This window comes from Pithys albifrons, chromosome 6 (assembly GCF_047495875.1).
Source record: "Pithys albifrons albifrons isolate INPA30051 chromosome 6, PitAlb_v1, whole genome shotgun sequence".
Lineage (NCBI taxonomy): Eukaryota > Metazoa > Chordata > Aves > Passeriformes > Thamnophilidae > Pithys > Pithys albifrons.
In genome coordinates this window covers 51,702,372-51,725,504 of record NC_092463.1, presented here as the reverse complement: position 1 = coordinate 51,725,504, position 23,133 = coordinate 51,702,372, and the positions used below count along the sequence as shown (strand labels likewise).

At 36.8% G+C, this 23,133-nt stretch overlaps 1 protein-coding gene across 6 annotated transcripts in view; it reads right to left on the bottom strand.

The window, feature by feature from the left end:
• Positions 1–23,133, bottom strand: part of PLEKHA7 (pleckstrin homology domain containing A7) — a 156,362-nt gene that overhangs the window by 29,708 nt on the left and 103,521 nt on the right. For all 6 annotated transcript variants that reach the window (XM_071558890.1, XM_071558891.1, XM_071558892.1 and 3 more), the window contains 7 exons: positions 21,497–21,569; positions 20,223–20,323; positions 13,271–13,449; positions 10,875–11,369; positions 5,145–5,661; positions 3,036–3,122; positions 688–741 (listed from right to left, as the gene is read on the bottom strand). In XM_071558890.1, coding sequence (XP_071414991.1) covers positions 688–741; positions 3,036–3,122; positions 5,145–5,661; positions 10,875–11,369; positions 13,271–13,449; positions 20,223–20,323; positions 21,497–21,569 — 1,506 coding nt within the window. The remainder of the gene's footprint in view (positions 1–687; positions 742–3,035; positions 3,123–5,144; positions 5,662–10,874; positions 11,370–13,270; positions 13,450–20,222; positions 20,324–21,496; positions 21,570–23,133) is intronic.

Genomic DNA, 23,133 nt, shown 5'->3' with positions numbered 1-23,133 from the left:
TGGTTTTTTTCCCCTTCAAAACCTGATATTAAGAAGCCTAGATTTGCTTTCAAATTGCCAACCATCAAGTGCATCAGATACAGAAGTAATTTAGTTTAGACTGATGATATGATGCTCAATATATATGTTTGGTTTTTTTTAAAGAATACCTCGAATGTTACTTGTTCAGATTATACCTGTGGATGGAAGGATGAATGGGTACGTTTGAAATCTCTTAGCTGCAATAGCATGAAAACAATGACAGGTGCTAATTAATCAACACATTTTCAGAAGAGCACAAGGTATTGTAAACATGACATATTATAAACAAGGAAAAGGCCAGATAAGAATATTTAAAGGGAAAAAGCCGGATTAAAAGAATGTGTATTTTAACTTAGAGGTGTTGACTTCATATAGGTTCTAATGCTACAGCACAGAAATATTTTGAATCTGGGTTTTTATTTGATTTCCCTAACCCCACACATCATTCATCTGTAGTCCCAGTAACCCAAATTCATTTTCTGAGTTTGTACTTTTAATCAGATAGACACTACTGAAAAGACAATATTCTAAGCACAACAGTGAGGCAGAAAACACAACTTCTGTCTCTGACTAGTAGGTGACTTGAAAACTGCAGGTGCAAAGATGATACACAAAAGACAACTGGGCTGGAAAAAAAAAAGGCGAATTACTCCTGTAAAATCTTACCTTTAGATCCAAATACTCCAGATCCTTTTTCAACTGTACATAAGTGTCATCAGCCTTCACGTAAGTGCATAGGAGAAAAACACAATGCAATGTATTTTAATTTTTGAAACAATTTCAGGGTACATGTATTGGTTATATATAAGAAAATAGATGAAAGGGGGAACAAAATAGCAGAGTAGGAAGTACATAAAAAAGCACGTTTGCTCCACCAACATATTGGTATTTACAGCTGAAAAATGGGCAAAATACTTTGCAAGAATATTACTGCCTCATACTCACCCTCCCATATACAGATTTTTGTTTTCCACCTCTAATGAGACACAGAACTACCTGAAACAATACATTTTTAAAAAAGCGTATTTTCAAGATCAATTTCTACTGAATATTCCTTCACTGAAAAAGTTATGGTGGTGTCCTCCATGCCTCTTTGGGAGAAGAAGAGAAGACTTATACCAAATAATGACAGATGCAACTAGAAGCCATCATGTAATAAATCATTAGAATAATTTTGATTACAATTCATACACATTTTAAAATATTAATTCCTTTCCTCAGGGAAACTGTGAAATAAGTTTTGTGAATAAAATACTGAAAAATATCTCATATGATCAGAGAATCCATTTTGTCTTTCAAGTAATAGCATTCAACTCAATCTTTCTTTTCATTGGCTCACCTGTAATTTTTATCAGCTTAATTTTAATAGTTACATTGATCTACAAACTTCTTCATTACAGTTGCTCCAAGAAAAGCATGCACAGAAGTCATAACAAAGTTATTTCTCCTCTTTCAAAAGGAGTATTTGCTATACAGAATAAAAAAAAGTTTAACTATTGCAAATGTGCTTTGTAGTCAGATAAAATGCCCCAGACTTCCTAGAATTTTAACTGCTATTTTGACAGGATTTTATATCCTGGGTACATTAAACTTCAGAATAAAAGAAAAACACAACTATACCTTTTCTCAAGTTTTGAGCCAATGAGAATGTGTAGTTAAAAAAGAAAAGAAAAACCCTTTATGCCATAAAGTCAATAGGTCACACTTGCATTTCTTTAGAGATGTTCACTTACAATTCCTGTCCAATCAGCTTGTAAGGCTGGCTGAGGACTTGACTAGAAAGTCTGCCCATTTTTGGAGAAATCCTTGTTATTATTGCCCATCTTAGTGCAATTGTTCTGTAGGTGAGGTTAAGTCGGGAAATGAAACATTTTCAAATTCAAAAAAATTCCTTTAGCTTTGGGCCAAAGCCTTCACCAATTCCAAGAAGTCACCACCTTTTATTCCCAAATGGCTCCATTTCTTAGGCTCTAACAGGAACCAGAGAGTACTATATTTCTGTTCAATCTTATATTTACAAGTTTCGTAACACCAGTGCAATCAAGAGCACTGTTTATGATCCAAGATGCCCTTGAGCTTTTATGAACTAGTGTTCACCTGCAGAACTGACACAGTTACAAGCTCATATGAATGTACGAACTGGCTGATGCATTTCAATTTGCAGGAGATGCAGCACATGTGGCACAGGGAGCCAATCCCATCATGAAAGCAGCACAAAGAAATGGTTTTGCTTTAGAATATACTTAGTATTTTAACCCACATTTCTGAAGATGCAGCATTTTCAGAAATAGTATAAGAAGGAAGTAGACATAACACTTTAAAACATATGCACTGGTGCTGTATAACTTAAAACGCTCATCTTTTATAGCAAATACAGTAAGCAAAGAAAAACCACAAACAATCTGGGAACTGTAGAATACCAAAGAATGGGCAAGAAAGCACAGACTCAAGCATGCCACTAATGAAGCATCTGCAGAGTCACAAAATGTCATAGGCACAGATGAGCCACGCAGCAGCTGACCTGATAGGTGGAATTAGTTGGCAAGTGCTGCAGTAATTGTGCGATTGTGTAATTTCTTATACTAGCCAACTTAGCCTGATGTCTCCTTAATCGAATGAGAAGCAATGTTAGCTCTTCGGGCTGCAGGTATTTAGACACATTGTAAAGAGGAAATTAGCAGTCTTCAGGGAGAGTAACTATAATTACATTTTTCACCTCAGTGCCCAGAAAGCAGTTACTTGACATGATTAAGCAATTATTTAATTAAGTCTGCATTTGGTCAAATAAACATAATAAAGGTTGAATCCTGTAATAATAGACAGCTCAACCCTGCTCATGCTGCAGATAACAGCAAAACTCCTATGGGCTTTACTGAGAGTTGGTCAAGATTAAGTTCTCATTCGAGTTACTTATGTTTTAACTAATAAAGTTAAGATTAAAGAGTATTGAGCAGGATTTAAAAACTTAATACCATGAGGACACAAAAGGAAGAGTAGGTGTGCTCTCTACTTACCGACTTGCCGTGCAGACTTGGCGCGCTCACAGTGTGTGTCATGTAGCCCATGGCAGGCATAGAGCGCCGGTCCAGGTGGGTTGAGCTCTGTAAGAAGCCACAGCCAGGACCGTAAGGATTGTGTTGAGTGACAGGTAGAATGCACTTGAGGGGAAACTCAGTGTGCACCTCTGCCACAGATTTTCTATGTGAATTCCCAGGGTGCTTAGATCAGGGTGACATTCACAGGCCAGCCCAAACCTTTGATCATTACATAAAACTTATGAATCAACCAATGAAAATTCAGCACCTGTGACACCAGGCACATCAGTGGATTCTGGCAGTACGAGACGCTTCAGCAGAACATGCAAAGTGGCTTCCAGAAAATAAAAAAAAAAAATTCATAAACCTCTCCCCTCATCCTAATGTTTCCCAGAAAAAGGTTGGTTGGTTTAAGCCCTCCGACAGCAGGCTTGTTGTATTCCATACAGCAACAACTGTGAATGCTCTTTTTTAGCCAGGGAACACTAAGTTACTGACATGACTGACACCTTGTGGCAATGGCTTCCAGTAATACCAAGGGCTTTTTCAACAATCATATTTTATCCGTCCCTTTCTGCTTACAATACGAAAATCTTCTGCACACCCATTCTTTCATCTTTCTCTTAAACCCAAACTTTTACAGCTTTTTTCAAGGCAGACTAAATGTCTCATGATTTACTTTAAGTCCTGTCTCTGAATTTCACTGAATGCTATTTTGTTTTTCCTTTTTTCCATTTTTTTTTAGTGTAACTGGATGGAATTTAATAAAGCATTACAAGGAGTGTGGAGTATCATAGACTTCTGCAGGCATACAGATTTAAACATAAAATGACACTGTGTGTGTGCTTACATACAAAAACACAAGCCTTTTCCTCTAGAAACTTTTACAGAAGTTCTAAAGAAAAGTTTTAATTATGAGGAAAACTGTTTCCCTATAATGGTAAAGTCATAAAAAGAGCTTTATTTTATCAGTAAAATTTCTACAGCTACATTGCACAGGAAGGGGAAAAACTGCTGTACATGCCTTCATAAGGGATATAATGCACCTTCCACCCCATATAGGAGAAACCTATATGGGGTAGAATACAACCAGGAGTTAAAAAAATATTAACTTCCAGTGCTGCACATCGCTACACTATGCCATCCTCTGACAGAACATTATATACCTATAAATGCTGAAAGACACAAACAGCTATACCACACTTACACTAGGAAAAAAACCTTAACTGCAGCCTGAAGTCACGGTTCTGAATTCACACTGGGTATCGGAATTTACAAGTCTCTCTCTTTGCAAATACTTTTCCCATCAGAGTCCACAGCTGAGGTCAAAGAATTAGGTGAATACAGAGACTCACTACCAACTATTCCAGTGTAAGAGCTACCAGGACAAGTCGATCTTTCATTGATTCAATCACGAACTTCCCCAGGGAGAGCCACGTGGAGTACCAAACAGAGAAACCTCTGCCACCTCTGGACAACAGGGTACAACAGTCCCTACAAAAAAACCTCACACTGAAATTATGGAGAAGGTTGAAGTTTGAGACCAGCACTATTTGATTTTGGTTAGTCTAATGACAAACACTCTGCAATGGACCTAAACTATCAAATGCATGAAAACTAAATGTGTTTTTTGCCATAACTAAAAACTGCATTAGCTGTAAGACTAACTACAATAGCAAAATACAAAGGGAAAGCAGGCATGGCAAACACTTAAAGCTATAAGCATAAATAAATAATCAAGGAACAATTCATCCTGCTGAGTTTTTATTCTTGCCTACCTCCTCTATATATTAAAATACCATTTGTGTATTTTATACATGTAAACATATGCTTTTGAGTTTTTGAATAAAAATATTCCAAATCAATGTGATGTGCCACCAATTTTCCTTTCCTAACCAACAAAAATTAGTAAATGTGAAATGACCAGAACAAATGGAGCTTGATGAGAAAATTATTCATTGAATTAATTTTCACAACTTACACAATCTTCCATACACAAGAAAGGATGCAATAAAACATGACTAAATAGATTATCCATGTGTGACACCATATGTAAAATAGTTTGAAATCAGTTATATGTATACAAACCTTTGCAGCATGATTTCGTATCTTCCTGGGTGATCCAGCAAAAGGAACATCTACAGTTTGTCTCTCATCAGATGGTTTAACTGTAAGTCTTTCTGCAGGAGTATGTGGTCTCCTTGGGAGAAAGTTTTTTGGAGGTCCAGGTGGAGGAATATCAGATGGAGAGGGTGGAACAGATATTGATCGTGGAACATCTAATGAACTTTTTGACTTACCACGATCAATAAAGTCTGAAGAACTTACATAAAGCGGGGCAGTGGGACTGCCATGTTTAAATTGCTGTCTCTGCTGCCACTCATACAGCTGCCAAACAGTTCCATCCTTATTTGCTTTCCTTTCCTCCTGGGACATCTTCAAGTGGCTAACACGATCTTGTGCATATTTGTAGTCACTCGGCAAATTGCGGTTTGGTGGTGGTGAGCTCCCTGAAGGCTGCCTGGTATTCTTTGGCAAAGTGTGATAGGTTTCAGGAAAAGGAGGATTGGGACCCTGACGTGTAAGAGTCTGATCAGAAGTGAGGCTGCAAAGGAAAGAGAAGAAAAGAGTGAATTTTAACATACATTGATAAGCAGGAGAGACTGATAAAAAAGAATCTCTAATGATATATGCATAGGAGCTACAAGACATAACATAGAACAGTAATTTTAAAAGAATTCACAGAAATATTATCAAAGTAGTATCAATGAAAACTACCCTGCACAAAAACATACATTGTATAAATACAGGCTTTTAGTGACTCAACTAGGATGAACTACTAGAAATAAACTTAAGGGAGGGTAGCATTTACTTAGACTAAAAAGAAAGCCAAGAACATGAAGAAAGGAATTACTGTTATATTTAAAGGGTAAATCCATAAATAAAAACACTCCTTTTCACCAAAAAGCCAGTTCACCACTAGGTGGTGCAGTTTACGAAAACAAAGGCATGCTCATTATAAAAAAATCATCTTAAAGTGAAAGAAGAAATCTCACCACAGTCACAGAATATCTCAGAAATTTTTTGTTCATATGAATGAAACAAAAAACAGATAAAAAAACTGCTCCAAGTCCCTAGATCTGTATGATTTACTTTCACATAATGCTACTGCTTCTACTGTTTTATCAACACAAAGCTTTTTACAAGTCACTAATAAACTAGAAAATAAAAAGAGGTGTAATGATCCTGGCTTTAGTACTACACTCCTAATATACTAAAACTGTAGAAACTAAATATTTGAGTAGCTAAAGGGTTAAGAGAGAATTGGCAAAAGCTTTGACAAACTGCAGTTGACAAACTGCAGTTAGCTCCCTTCCCCACTTTGAATCAAAATCCTTCCGTAGCCTCGTGCATAACAACCTGCCTATCCAATTTCTGATTCTCCAGTCAAACATCTGGGGGATTTGTACCTGCAGTCATTCACCCACTGATTCAGAATCTCCAACCAGAAAACCATTCTGCTAGACTTGCTGCAGACCATCAATACAGAAAAAATAAACAACAAAAAACCCCCACAAATGAAGAAACTCCCGAGCATGTGCACCATTCCACTCAATAGGCTCCACTCTCTACATGAGAGGAAGACCTCATAGTTTGGAAAATACAGGAATTCCACATGAAGGAAAGGGCAGGATGGAAAAGAATATCTTCGCTCAGCATCCAAGAATAACAGAAGCAGGGGAGAAAGAGTTGCTACCAGTAACTGGTGATCAGTAGATGCCTTGGTCTCTTTTTACTAGAAGGATTTAGCACTTTTGGGCTGTCTTGAAATACAGATGCTCTTGTGAGGATCTGTAATTCCTCATGCCAGCAGGCAGAATAACTGCCCTGTGCTGCATAGGGGATTACAAATCTGTAAAAGCTCTGCTCTTTCGTACCACAGAACCCTGATGTTACCTTGAATTTCACAATGAAGGTTAAATTAGGCAGGTAGCATGAACAAAGACAACTCAAAAATCAGCATACAGTGGTCATGTAACCTCTTTTAATCGTGTAATTCACTGCATCATGAGTACTTTGTATGTTCTGTACTTTGCTGACGATTTTTTTCCACAGGAAAATCATGTGGTAGAAAGTAGGTACAAGTGTATTTTCCCTAGATAGGAAAAGAACTGAGAAAGCTTGGAGTGGATAATGCATTGAAAGGACACTGAGGCAAGCATGAAGCTAGGACAGATCCCTCTGGTGATTTCGCTGTGGAAAAACAGGGAAAGGGGCTTGACCGCTCCCATACTTCAACCTAGTGGAGACCTCATGAAGGCATAAGCAAACTATTGAATGTTGTAAACCATCTGTGTGTGATTATTTTTCACTTAGACATGAAAGGGTAAAGTATTGAGATCAGCTGGAATTAAAGGTAGCCAATGCAGTCACCAGGGCTAGCAGCTTTAGGAGCAAAGCCAGCCTGAAAACAAAAACCCCGTGAGCTTTGCTGGGGGCAGGGGAAATCATGTCCTTCTTCTAGAAAATGATGGACCTGTCTGTTTGGATGAAAGCAGTACTTGGAGCATCTGGGAAGGGCCAGCTTCATGCAATACTTCAGCCAGCTAGACAAAAGAACAAAGCTGCATGTGCAGTACAGGAAAAGTCATATCCAGAGCTAAACTTCAGAGGCAACTGCCTGCTTACAGGCAGGTTGTGTTTTATCAGTTAATGAAGCAGGGATAAGCCTCACGCTGAGATGACAAGCTTTGAGCTGGTGGCATCTCTAACACACAAGGTTTCAGTCCCTTAGAAATAATGTGCATTATATAAAAATAGGCACCAATTAATTTCTAGAAACAGAACAATGTCTCGAATGACTCCAGTTAGTCCACAACGGATTATGAGCACTTGCTTTCTCAGGGATTAAGAGTAAAAATGAGCAAATGCAGCTGTTCTTGAGAATCTCCCTGTCTTGAATGATGAAGTATAAAGAATGTAAAAAGGAAAGCTGACATTGAAGAGAGAATAAATGGCCTGATGCCATATTATATGATTACTGGCCATGAAAATCATTTGGGGTCTGCAATGGGAAGTGACCACACAGAAGATATTGTAAGAAGAGAAGACAAACATTCAAAAGAAAACAAGTACTATTATTAGAAACACTATGCCCATTCATGGAAATGCAGAGAAGCTAACAAAGACAAGTAATGTTTCTTCCTTAGGCAAATCAGGAAGGAACAAAGTTCTGCACAACAAGAAATGTTTTAACACTGTATTTGCAAGGAAAGAAATTTCTCAACATGACTGCATTTAGTTGGAGAATATTAAGCCTCACCAAGTTTAAATATTCTTTAAAGTGCAAATAAACTGCTAGAAATAGCAGATTCTCAACAATCATGCATTGACTATGACAATGCCTGCACTATGTCAATGCAGGCATTGGAACCAGATCAAACCCCAGTCATTTCTGAACAGCTACTGTTAGGTGGTCCTGACCTTTAAGTACTTAAAATCTCCTGAAAGCCTCCTTTCAAACTGTCTTTCAGTTCTCAAAATCTCTCTCAAAGGCTAGCATGAACTTTAACCAAAGCAGGTATACCCCTCTGCTGAGAACAGAGTGGGATTAGATGACCACATTGAATGTCACTGCAGTGCAGGTGAGAGTTCACTAAGAGAGGTGGATCTCCAAAGTGACAGCTAACATTTACAACTTAGCAAATAGTTCTGAGTGATTTATAAAAAGGGAAAGTAAAACATCTATTTGAAAGATCTAAAGATCTATGTAAAAGGTACAATCCTGCAAATAATTCTAAGAACAACTGCAGTATTTGTGCAAAGCCTTTAGCTGAAAGGGTTCTTTCTTTTCATAATGAACTTGCTGGCAAGCATTTCAACTGTACACACCTAAGCCAGGAAACAAACTGTACTAATTCTGTGTTCAAAAATTATACAGGCCTTCAGAGGTTCTTTATTTGTAACATTTCAGTTGGAATATCAGTCAACATGTAGCATAAAGAAATCAAGAGGTCCACTAATATTTCCTAAAATCCAAATGGAAGGTCAATCAAATTATCATTTCTAGTTTAAATTGCTATATCCTGTAATCAAGGAGATATTTGACAACTATCAAGCCACTCCTATCCATCAGTTAACTAAACTACAACAACCTCAGCAAGCTGAGAGAAGGTGCCATTTAGAAGATCTATTAATCTTCAGGAAGGTAACATACCATTTTTTCTGCACACAAAAAATATAATGGCATTTGCAGGGAAATACAAAGAAAACAAGGTCAACTGGGCTAGAATAGAACTTTGTTATATATATATGTATACATATATATACACTTAGTTTCACTGAATATTTAGCAGCTCCAGCTGAGGTAGCCAATTTTATCTTGAACAAGACCTGGCACCTGCAACAACATTATCTTAACATTACACCTGATACACACCTAAAGTTAATTTACTGGGAAGAATAATTAGGAAGAAAACAATACTCGGTTAGCTATCAGTCATGCCTATCACTGCCAATACTTAGGACATAAAAAACACCAACAGAAGGTTTTCTAAACATTAGGGAATTAGGTCAATAGTTTCTTGGTTTTTTTCTGACAAATACATCCATGTGTGTAATAAGAACTAACACGACAAGTACTTTTATCATTAAATCATGTTCTTTTGGGAAGCACTGATTGATATCCAAGCCAAAAAGATGCAAGTTAATGGACACTAGCAGTACAGAACAACACTAAGTAATACCAAAAAGGAAGAAAGCTTCTTCAAGGGTAATTCCAAAGATAAAAGAGTAAAAGAATGGACTTCTACACAAAATTAGCAAGCCTTAAATTTCCTGCTGACTCTAAACTGATGAACATTAGTTTCAATAAGCATTAAAAAATGCCAGAAATATTTTCCCCCTCCAAAAACCCACATGCCAATGACTGTGTATATTAGAATTAGATTTTAGCAAATTTATACAACACCGATTCAGTAGATTAAGCATATTTGAAAAATCCTCACAACTGGCATCAAGCTCAACTGTCTTTCCTGCCACTTGACACAAGGTGACACTCTGAATAGATGCATAGACACATCACTTCATTTTTTCAACTGGTACTTAATCTGACTGCACACTTCAAAAGTAAAGCAATTATGGGATTTTCAAACTACAAAAGCATTCCAGTGTGCATTTCTCCTATTGGTATAATTTCTGTAGTTTTCAGGGACCGAAAAGGGAAAAGAGAATCCTGGAGACCATGGGAACAACCTAGAATCTCTGCATTAACTAAATGAATATATGGAGACCTTTCAAAACGTGATGCACACACTGTGACTTTGAATGCAGTGATCTGATACAGAGGACTGAATGTTTGGAACAGAAGGGAGAAGAAAAGTAATCCGCATCCTCTACTTTTAAGTGGAAAACAATTTGTACTGTGCAGTTGTTATGAAGAAGAGGTAACAGAGAGTTGCACTTTCCGCCTCTTCAAAATTTAGGCAGATTTTAAGAAGTTTTAAGTATGCACAGTAATTAAAAACAGTAAAAAAAAAGCTACACCACAAAAAATGCAGCATGCTAATCTCACTTATTCTGTTTGCAGTATTGTGACAACATTAAAGACATTTGACTAGCCAACCTCATAGTGACTGTCCCATAAGATAAATGCCTGGAAAATACCATTCTGCACTGAAGGAGAAAGTAAGTTTTCTTATATACTGCCTCTGTAAAGTATCATTCTGATTTGCACCAAAGATATTACTAACGCATGTTTTCCTTTAACTTAAGAAAATGCCAGCTGGCAATCTATTTAAAGATGGGCCTGTTACTAACCTTTTTGTGTCTCCTTTTTGGACTTTTACCCAGTGTTCCACTTGAGCCATGTTGCTTTTTCTTTGAAATTGCTTATCTGGATTTGTTCTGGGAACAAACCCTCTTTTATAGGAGCCAGTACCATTCTGTTCCACGAGGCCAGCACTCACACTTAATGAACTAGGAAGGGTTCCATTCTTCTCAGCTGGCTGAGGCTGAGCTGCTTGGGACCAGGATGCATTGGATGCATTTGTTAAGTCTGGAAATAATGAGTCAGCTTCTGTTAATGCATGCTTAGCCTTTCCCTTTTTAGTTTCCAGAGTTCCTTTTCTGTGGATATAATGCTCCTCCCCCTCCTTTTCTCTTCTTATCTCTTCACGCTTATCATATCCAAATATTTCAGCTGATTTTTGATAACTTTCTTTTGTATCTGTAATCTCTGTCTTCACACACTCCTTACAGGCATCCACATGATTGACTTGGGGAACAGCTTGTTGATCCACTTTTTCAGTTTCCCTGAAAATAAAATACATACCAGTAATGAACACAGCTTAATTGTGAAAAGTTGATGTGGTCTCATTACTCTTTCAGAAAGGATACCCACAAAAGCACCTTCTGCAGTCTGATATATTTGACATGGTAAGATAGATATGCTCAGCAAAACTCAGCTGTTAATTCAGTTAGACAAAAGTTACCTTCACAGTGCTGTCAAGGAAGCAGAAATTATTCATATGCTTCTGTAAAAATGACTGAAAATACTAATATTGTATGAAAGAAATGTTCAAGTTGTGTACAAAAAGATGTAAAAGTCTTCCTACCCTAGGACACACTGAAAGCCAAAAAAAAACCAAAACCAAACTGTCAACTGCCCACTGCAAAGTAAAAAAAATTCTTTCACGTCTTTGTAGATGCCTTAGTGACTAGTTATTTCCGGCCAAGAGAACAGAGCAACACCTACATCTGAGTCAGTACTATTGTCCAGGGAATTTCTAACAGGAGGGCTACTTCCAAAAAAAAAAAAATTTAAAAATCTCCGTTGCTCCTAACACATGCTGTAGGGCACAACAGCTTATTTACTTAAGTGCCTAAATAGTTCAAAAATTCCATACCAGAAATCTTGATATTAAACTCTGAGCACACTATAAAATGTCTAAGGTTCCTAAAAGTTTCACATTGCTTTTGACATATGACATAGCTTCATCTGCAATTTTCTTCATGTCCTTATAGCAATAACCTTTTTTTCTCTCACAATTCAGTGGGGTATCATTGATCTAGTGCCATGATCTAGCAATCCAAGTGAGATTGGATTAAGGGTTGGACTTGATGATCTCAGAGGTCTCTTCCAACACAACTGATTCTATGATCTCAGAGCAGCACTTCATCTTCTCTGAAACTAAGCTTCTTTGTACCTTTAGAGAAGGTAAATTCTGAGTAACTGTCACAACACAATAGTTTTCTCTTCAGTCTACTTAGAAATTCATAGTCTGCTTAGGAGAGAGAGAACACTGGATCAATATTTCTAATGTGCCAGACTTCCCCAATTATTCCTGCCCTTATAAAGACGACACAGAAAAATCCACGCACCAGCTTATATGTTACTTGAAATTTCAGTTACATCCAGAAGGTCTTAATATAGGATGCAAAGCTCTGGAAGAGATGTTGATCTTTTGCTTATATTTGATTGGCCAGAAGAAAGTGGTAGTGCAAGATTATTTGAGAAACTACACCATGACATTTTAATCCTCACAGCCCCAGTAGTTAAAGGCAAGGCAGTCTCACAATACATTCTTCTTTCACAGGAAGTTAAAGGGGAAGAATCACACTCCAAAGTCAAAACATCAAGAAGGCTACATCAATTTTAAGAAAATGAAAAAACTGAAAGCAGACTTTGGCACAGTTGAATTTGTTTATAGTAAGTTCATACCTGCACGAATTCGTTAATATCCGTTAACTCTCTGCACTTACGATTTTCCCATCTTTTCTCCTTAACAGCACTTTAATCCTAGTTGTAAACAGTCATTTCAAATAACTTATTACACTTCTGTCCTTTCTCTTTTACTTATCTCTCCTAAAAGCTAATTGGCTGGCACAGGCGTAGGAATTTGCTCATAGAAACTGTAACTTTTTAACTACAATTATCTAAAATATTATATATATATATATACACACACATAAATTAACCCACGTCACTAAATGTGGGCACATAATTTGCATGTATATACAAATACTGAACACCAGGTTTTCCTAATTAGCATCAGTTAAATTTGCAGCAGAATGTGAATGAAAAATAAATTCTTTAAAGTGGGAATGAGTTTCATGAACATATTTACAACTAACAGCTTCGGAAAGCACCACTGATGTGATTTATTTAACATACGTTTAATTTAAAAAGCTAACAGCTTCTGTGTAGAACTTGCCTCTTCAATGAAGAGCGTGTTTGCATAAGAGCAGCTTGGTTCATAGCACGGATCCAACCATTCATATCCTCCTGGGTATCAGCACTGAAGTAGTACGTCCTCATCCCTGAATGCTCTGCCTGAGAGCCAATAACAGAATTCTTATTATAAATATATGCCCGCATACCTGTATGAACAGCCTGGGACAAAAAAAAAAGAGAAATAAAAGTCAGAACAGCTCTTTTAATTTTTTTTTCCCCAAAAAAATGTACTTTCAAAAAACCTTTCAAGATTCCTTGACTGCTTCTTGAATTTTGGGCGAATTATCACACTGCCACAATGGGCTATAGTGCAGCAAATTCAAATGGCACTCTGATATTTACTGAAATTCCTCTGCCTCCTTCTAGAACTATGAAGCTAAAAGTGCAGTGATTCTGTTTTTCATAGCTGGAAATTTCAGCTTTTCATTTTCTTTTAATTGATACATTTTGCTTGCCATAAATACTATACTAAATGGGTTTAAGAAATTCTCAATGAGACATGCATAAGCAAGTTAATTTACCCAGCTCATTTAATAAAGCAATTTATTCAGACAAAACACAGACAAAAATCTCATAACTTAAGCAATTAAAATGCTTATTTAAGAATTGATTATAATGCCTGTTAAGATCTTTTAGTTACAGCATGCACTTGAATGCGTAGTAGCTGCAAAATCACAAGACTTACTGATAAACTTAGTAATACTAATGGAATTATCACAGCACAGAAATTATTGACTAGTATCTCTGAACACAAAAATACTCAATGAAATTCCGCAACAAACTAAAGGTTTTTGGCAATTCCTCTATAAATATATTCAATGTTCAAACATATTCAATATAAAATTTCGTTGTAACTCTAGGCTAGTTGAATGTAATCAAATCTCATCCACATTTGCATTTGCCACAGTATAGATATTACTAAGTCATTATCAGTCCTGAAACACTATATTTCCTCAAAGTTACTTTACAGATGTGCTTCATATTAGTAGAGATAAATCTGCCTCCTTACTTTCCAAAAAAACTGAAAACAGTATACTCTGCTTGAAAGCTCTTTTATGGTATTAAAATGAAATTAGGAATTTGAACTTCTTTTTATAAAACTAAACCTGCTATCATACAAAAACTAATAGCATGAAACACTGATGAGACAGGGTTTTTTAAAAAAGAGAAAAATTATATCAACTTTTGAATTTGGCTAAGTCTTCTTTTAGCTGTCAAATATATTTTGCAAACCTTCCCTAAATAATTGGTCTCTTTATATTGATGAAATCTTCTCCCCTTCATTATTCCAAATTGAATAAACAAATCACTCTACAATCACAGATGGCTTCATAAACACAACAATAGTTTTGACAAAACCCAGGCAGCCCTTCTCAAATGTTATAATTTCAGTTATTTACCCTGAATTTCCCAAATGACCATAATCTTAGAGACTTGTATCAACAACTTGAAAGAGCAAAACACGTGCTTGCTATTACAGTGCTTTTAAATTCTGTGGAAAATTTACTCCCTTTCTATTGCAGCCTGTTCTCCTACATGAGTAAAACGTGGCCCTTCCCTTCTGTGCCCCAGACAAGGAAGCCTGAGTTTGCTTTGAAAACGGGAGACAAGTATAACAGTCAGCTAGAAAGAGAAGGAGGAAGAGAAGGAAGAGGAGGAAAAGGCTGCACACAGAAGTCCAAGATTCTCTCCTGCCCCAAAGAGTCTATGCTTCCCAACAGCGTTGGCTGATAAGGGAATACAAGGTGATTTCTTCTCCCTTCCTACCATTAGCTACCTACCTGAATACAGGAAAACAGGACTTCCATACATTAAACAGTAGCTCTGATCAATCACATATTTAGGAACCAAAAGACTTTGTTCATCTTTGCCTGGTTGAGTTCTTTGAGCTTTCCTTGTTTTTGAGGGTTGTTGTTTGGGTTTTTTTTTCTAATTTTGAGGCCATTAAAATTCTCAAAGCAAATATGATTTAGAAACATTAATTCATTTCAATTTATGTTTAGCATCCAGTGTACGAAGAGATCAAAAACTGGCAGGTTCAGATATAAAGGAAAACAGATTTTAATGCAAGACATTAGGACTATATTGCTCCTTCAGAGACCATGCTGAGCACACAGAAGATGTTAAAATTCACAAGTTAAGGGACTCCTGTAGAAAAGCAGACTATGTATGTCCCCATTGCAGATGGTGCAGTAGGATCCAGACATTCACTGCTTATACACTTGCCAAAAAACCCAGAATCTTGGGTAACTATCTGCAGCTGTGTAGCATATCAAGAAATTAATTTAACAACTGTCTTAATTGACCTGTACATTCAAATCAACATACCCCATTTGCATTTTAGGTTCTCTTTCAGCTGTGCATGCTAAACACAGCTGAAAGCACTGCCTAAGAGGCTCTAGGTGAAAACAGTATAAAAATGCTGTGTTGCACCATTCTCCCTTGAGACACTGAAGCTACTACAGCCATAAACATTCACAGCTTCAGAAGGGATAACGGTGTGCAATAATCAACAAACACAACATTCAGAAGTTTGTAATATATAACACTGGTTAAAGGAAAATTCAGATTTATTTCAGTTATTTATTAGTAGCGTGTCTTATATGTAACAAACCCACTTTGTGCCAATAGCCCGTAGCTGTTACTGCTAGCAGACAGAAGCTAGCAAAGGTCTTTTGGTTTTGGAGGTTTTTTAAAGCAAAAGCCATTAGAATGACTACAGCATACTAAAAAGCTTAAAACACAGCACATGTGCACACATATGCCATACACACAACAGGGAAAAAATAATATTGGTACCTATTCATGCATTCAGATGCCTTAATGTAGATAGATTGAGAAGAAAAGCAGTCTCTCTCCCATAGTGCACAGTAGGAGAAATGGACAGTAAACCCCAAGAGCACATCAACAGGACAAGACAAGGACAAAAAGTTAAACAAGTCAAAATCATTAAAAGATTCATGGTTCCAATACTTAACAAGAAACTATACTAAAAGTAACTAATGTCTACAGCAGGTATGTTCACCTCCACTTGTTCAAAATTCCTAGGAGAGAAGAAGCAACCATTCATAGGACAAAGGGATGGGGAAGGGGAGAGTTTTCTAATAACTGTAGTCTTTCAAAGTTAGTTCTCTCAATAACCTATAACACACAGGAAATCCTCCCTTCTCCTGAAGTTTGATGTTTATGAACCATTTATGAGCAAAAATTGAAATAATATTCTGAGCTTTCACTACAAACTCAACAACAGCATACTACAATCTAACTTGTCTTTCACCCTCAAATAATATTGAGCTTTTTATGGACTTACAGAAACTTGAACTCTGTTCTCTTCCGAATTCTAAAATAGCCCCTCTCAAATTTATAGCCCTTGGCATTTCTTCTGACTCCCCAGAGCCAGAGAAGTTGTATAAGCAATATGGGAGCCTAAGGAAGTAACACTGACTCAGAGAATATAATGGAACAAACTATGTGGTTTTGGGGTTTGTTTTTTTCTGGTGGTTTGGTTTTGTTGGTTTTTTTTTTTAAGAAAACCACTGAGGTCAAAGAAACAGATATGAAGCTTGCCATGGTCTGGTCCTAGCAGGTCTAAACAATGAACAAATAATTCCATGAGTAAGACTCAGAGTGTCAATAATAAAAAAATTTTTAAAACCAAGCTGCATTAGCCTCCTCTGGAAGCAATGATTTGGCCTGGCTTCCAAGGTTCAGAATGTTCTATATCCTCATACTGAAAAGGTGAATCTCTGAAAAGATTTATTTAAAATTAGTATCAAAATACAAAGTAGTGATTTGTGTCTCCAACGCTACTTCCTACCTCTTAAAAGAACACCAGAGCATTGACTTTATCTGGTAGCAAGATACGCACATAGATACAAATATATACTCACATGCATTGTCTTTGCATGAAGTTTTCTTGATTTCTTTACAGCAAACATAGGTAGACCTTCCCAATTTCTCAAATTTTCAGATTCATATAAATATGCTTACTTTTGGTATTCTCTCATATTTTGACACATGTAAGATCGAATAAAAATAATTTTCGAAATTGAGGACAACGAGGCTTCTAAAGAGACTGAGGACATGAACCTTCATAAATTGACACCATCGACATTTAAAACTATTGTAGTACTAAAACACAGTTAATTCTCTGAAAATCACAAGGAGTATTTCTAGCTATATATTAATGTTGTGTAAGCCTTTTCACATTAAAATCTAAACACTGGATTTGTTCTTACATTTCCATCAACCAAAAATTATTGTACTTTAAAATACAGCAATTAGATTAAATAAATATCTTTAGGATATTAGCCACTGAACTAAATAGGTAGTAAGGATTCTGAGTTTTAGGTTGTCACACAGCTTAGTGACAGTAGCTTACAGCCAGTCACAGCACTTGGCTTGGGACAAATAAACAACGTGAAAAAATTGTCAAGATACTTAAAAGCAGAGTTTCTAAACAAAACCATTTAACACACATACTGCCACACTTCAAAGTAGGGGTTTGACTGTGTTTGAAAAGCCTGTATCCAGTTCTGCAGGCATATGATTGTTAAACACCCAAAGAGACACAAAAGCTTAAAGCTGGGTGGGCCTCAGGAGGTGATGAAAGGAAAAGGCATTTGAGAATTCCTGCAGCACACATTTTAACAGTCAGCAGGGTTTAACACAGATCCTAGTTAACACGTATTTTACAAACCTCCTTCCAACCGAATCATATGCTATGTAAATTTCCTTCCTCCAGTTTTACAAACAAAAATGTTGATTTTTTTTTTTACAGTTTTACTGTTTCCCTTGCTTGAAAACTCATTGTCACTTAAAACAGCCACTTAAAATGGGACCCAATTATCTCTACTGTAACGGAAGATTTACAACAATATGCATAAAGGACAGCCCAATGTAAAAAGTGACACGGTACATTCTCCCACTCATTCAGGTCTTAAATGCAAAAAAGTCTTACTTTTATTTTGGGCTTAAGCTCCTTGTGTGTTCTATTTCTGGCTGCGCTACATTGCGAGACAGAATGTCCATCTATGCTCTGGGTATCGAAGTGTACTGAAGAGATTAGATAAGGTAATGGCTGGTGAGTCATGGAATGCCAGTACACTCATGCTCCTGCTGCTGTGTGCCCACAGCCGACTCCGTGGCCACTGAATGACAGTGTTGGATAAGGGCCATCCATACCACAGGAATCTCACCGAATCGTTCTACTGCCCTAGGAGTTGGTTCTAAATAAAATAAAAATGCAGCATCCAGCCTGCAGTCAATCATCAAACACCTAAAGTAGAGTTAAAATTGGCCTGATAAACTAATACATGAAATTCGTTTTTTTTTCTTACACGGATTTCTAGCATAAACCTTCTTTTGCTACCAACACCCTATTTCTATCTCTATCAACCTTCTAGTAATGAGCCTGTGTTGAGTGTCTCAGGTTACTGGCTCATGCTGATTTTCAGAAACAGACTCAGACTGAAAACCTGGCAGAGCTCATACACGTATGATATCCTAAAAGGAACAGGGAAAGCCTTCATTTGCTTCTGAAAATGATTAACCATGATCACACCATGGATTCTGCTCCACAGGAAAGGTGAGCCACAACTTGGCCAGTGGTGACTTAAGAGCATGTGCATAAACATCATTTCAGTAAAACAAAAAGCAGGGAAGCCTACAACAGTTCATTGAGTTCTTCTCTTTCAGTATGTGCTTCTTCCTAGAAAAGGCTCTAGAAGAGGAGGGCTTTATGAATCACACTCAGTAAATACTGGAGTGGAATGCTTTTTCTTAAACAAAGGTTCCTTTGTAGCTTGCCTTGCTATCTCATGTTCAACATAATTGAAAAAGTACAATAAACATTTCTACAAAGTGTACTGGGCCTTTTTAAACACATTTCCCAAGCTAGTATTTGTTTAATAAATTTCAAACCATTACCTACTTGAACATAGAACCAAAAGTAATAAAAGGCAGTCTCAATTTGAAAACAAAACCAAAATCAAAATATAAGAGAAAATCTAGTCTGAGCTGTTCTTCATAATTTTAGCACAGAAAATTGTTAAACAAAGTTTCCTGCTTAGATCTCCTAAAGTATGATTGATCAAAACCTGATTCGTAAATTACTTTTTTAAAGTACATAGCTCCCTTGCTTGACAGAAAAACAAGTTCTGCTCCAAATACTGGTGGACTTTAAATCTGCTACAGGCACAAAAGTTTCTAAACTTTGTCTAAGTGGTGCAGCTCAGATAATCATTTGGAGTCAGGTTTTTACACTGTCAAGAAGCAATTTATGTTTTATTTTGCATTTGTGGGTTTTTATAACAAAAAATGTAGTTGTATAATTTACACTTCTGTTCTTTTAGTAGAAGAACAAAACACAAAATCAATTTCAAACTATCAAACAAGAACTTTTTCCTTTAAAAAGTCCAAGCCACTTAGGATGCCTATAGCTCCCTTCTCAAAAAAAGGAGAGAAAAATTAGTTACTCTTTATCCCTTTGAAATGAAGAAAATAAACACCAATAGCTATAGTATTGTCATTTTCTACCTGTGAGAACCAAGCTGATTCCTTTAACAAACCACAACAAAACCAGACAGACATCAGTCCATTATGAGATCAAGTACTCTATAAAATAAATGAGAAAACTCTTCTTTCAATTTGTAAACAGTACTGGAACAACTTATCAATACTAATTTCTGATTTTAGAAACAGGATCTTTACTCACAAACACTTCATTAAGCTCTAAAAGACACAAAGTAACAGACACAAACGTCAATTCATAAGCAACAAAAAAGTGCTATGTCACGTTTGAACAAGCAGTCAATAAGCCTGTCTATTTTTTAAAAATAGTAACAAACAGAATAGGAAAAGAGATGATGTTTCTGCCTACAGCAGCAGCATTGCTAATGCAAAAAAACTATGATAAACCTGCTAAACTGTACCTTAAAAGAAAATTTGCGGTTTATACGATCTTCAGGTCCAACTGGAGATATTACATAACTAGGCAATGGTATGCTCCCCAGAACAGATTCTTCTCTGCTGTCTGTGGAATAAGAAAAGTAGAATTTAATTCACTGCACTGTTCAGTAGGCTAACAATACATTCTCCTTTATGGACTCACAGACAACAGGTGTTCAGCAGAAAGAAGAGCAGTTCAGACTCGATATAAGAGAATGAATTTTCTCCACAAGGACAGAGCAGCAGGGGAACAGGCCAACCAGGAAGGCTGTGCCATCTCCATCCTTGGAGGTTTTCAATGCCTGACTACACTAAGCCCTGAACAACCAGGACTGAGACTCCATTCCTGAATCTGCTTTCACCAGGCAGGGGACGAGACATTTCATGAAGTCCCTTCTGACCCGAACTCACTTATGACTCAATACCAATAGCACACACACAAAAAAGTTTTATTTTTAAAGAAAGAAGACTGAATATTTTTAAAATCAGTTTGGTTTTTTACTGAGGTTTTTACTTTTTTGGGGGATGGGTGGATGTTGGTTTTTTAGGTTCAGCCAGAAGAATACACTTCAAGAACAAAGCTTATTGTGGCAAGTGAACTGTGACAGACTGGATGACATGATGGACCTTCCATTTAGTATTGCTCATGTAGGCTAATTGCTATAATTAGGAAACCTCTATTACTGCTGCCTCTAAGTGATTATCAGCAGAAATGTAGTACTTAGGAATATACATTCCAAGTTTCATATTCTATAATCCTTTCAATATTCAAATGCAATATTTGAAATTTGAAAATAGCCTTATGTAATACCATTATTCCTAGTTTGGCCTAAAGATCACATCTAACCTTTTTTTGGCAGAATTACTGGATTCATAAGTTCTCACTCTTACATTGTCACTTGATTAAAGCTGAATCAATGCCCTGATCTGGCATAGCAAGGTCTAGAAGCAAATAGTTAACACAATATAGACCACAGATGTGATAAATCTTATATTGCAATCAAGTGTTCTGCACTCTAAACCTTGGCAAACATCAAAGAGAAGTTAATTGACAAAACATCATACAACATCTCCTGCTTCCCCTACTCTGGCCCAAAGTTTGCTGTGCATTATAAACATATGGACAAGCAATTGTTTCAGTATTCATCTTCCCAGAATACCTAACTATAGCTAAAGACTTCAATTAGTTCATGAATTAAGTGAGATTTGTACAGGTGAACTGTTACAGACTAACTCAAAAAACCTAGTATCTACTCACCTTTGTAGTAAAACAAGCAATAATCAGCAAGCACAAACCATCGTCTTTTCCATAATCGCATTCCGGAGCTATCCTGAAATGCAAGAAATGCAATACATTTTTCATTTAATAAAAGTTAATAGCTTATCATACAATGCTGATCCAGTGAGTAGTTTACCAGAAGTTTACGCAAATATGATTATTAATTGCAAAACAAGTGGTTTGTATTTTAGCAAAACATTATGTATTAAGAAAGATAAGAGGCAAAACACCCAGATATAAAATAATGAGGGCAGAATATTCAAACTGCTAATTTTCATTAAGTAATTAAACTTGCATCCCTAAGAGCATTCAGATTAACCTCATCTACAACCAATGCATATTTTATCTACACCGATTCTTACAATGAAGAAACAAAATATGCTTCTGGATGAGCCAAACTCCAACAAAAATTGCTTGCAGACCAAGACAAAAATCCCCACACAGCTGTGACATATGACATCAGATTTCAGGCAATGATCTCCTATAATTCTACAGTGAATCTCCTTATCTTACCCATGCCTAAAACATAATTTAATAAAACATTCCTTAGAAAATAAAACAGGGTGCATAACATGCAAATTTTAATGATGTGTAATACACATGCCTGTGGAAATATCTGTATCTTTGTATCTATAAATCAATATCACCTTGTCAAAATGAGTAATATTTGCATTGAAATTAATTTTAGAAGCTTCTAAAATTGCCAGACTGTAACCTAAGCAAGTAGAATTTATTCAGCTCAGGCAGGCTTTGATAAGACCAGCAGCATAGAAAGCATCTTCAGGCTTTAAGAACCTGCAAGCAGAGGTAAGGACACAGAAGGAAACAGGATATGTGATACTGCTCTAGCTATTTCCCTCCTCCTTTCTGCAGTCAAATTAAGCATGCAAGGGTTTTCTTCCCTTCCCATTTTGATGCTACAGTGTTGTCAACACATACTGTGTTTGAGTTCCGATTCTGTCCTAGAAACTACAGGACTTGGGTAGTGCATATCAACAGAGCTGAGACCAGAACACAGCAGAACTACAAGCCCTCTATGCAGGAGGAAGTGAACAACTGCCAGTAACTTGACTTTTCTGTACATGTAGAATCATAATTGTGAGCCTCAGAGCCCAGCTTTCTCCAACTCATCTGTAAACCTTCCTGCTGGATCCCTGGTGATAATCTGGTGGATGCCAAATTAGAAGCAGGGAAGTATTTTCATACAACAAACAGCTTTATTTACTTATTGCACTCAAGGATGTGCTTCTGTCAGGCTGAAGAGTTCAAGATGTAGCAGCTGCAGAATTGTGTTCATTGGGTGAAATTCTATAACCCAGCCTTTGCTGGATACTGGTCTTGGTGACAGCAGTGAGTGGTGAATGGGTCCCTGTTTCCCATAATTTTCTCTCTCCTGCTTTTGAAGAACAAAAGGCATATGAGTTGAAATCAACCCTTGATCAGGACATAATGGCATAAGCAAGCAGATGGAGTACGTAAACCTTGGTTTACACACTTGCTGAGTGTGAATTCCTCATTACAGAAGCTTGTGGGAGTATCCAATACTGCCCTCTGTCACCAACACTTGAGCTGCTTTTTTCCAATTACGTGGAAGGCACTTGCTTTTACTTGATGAT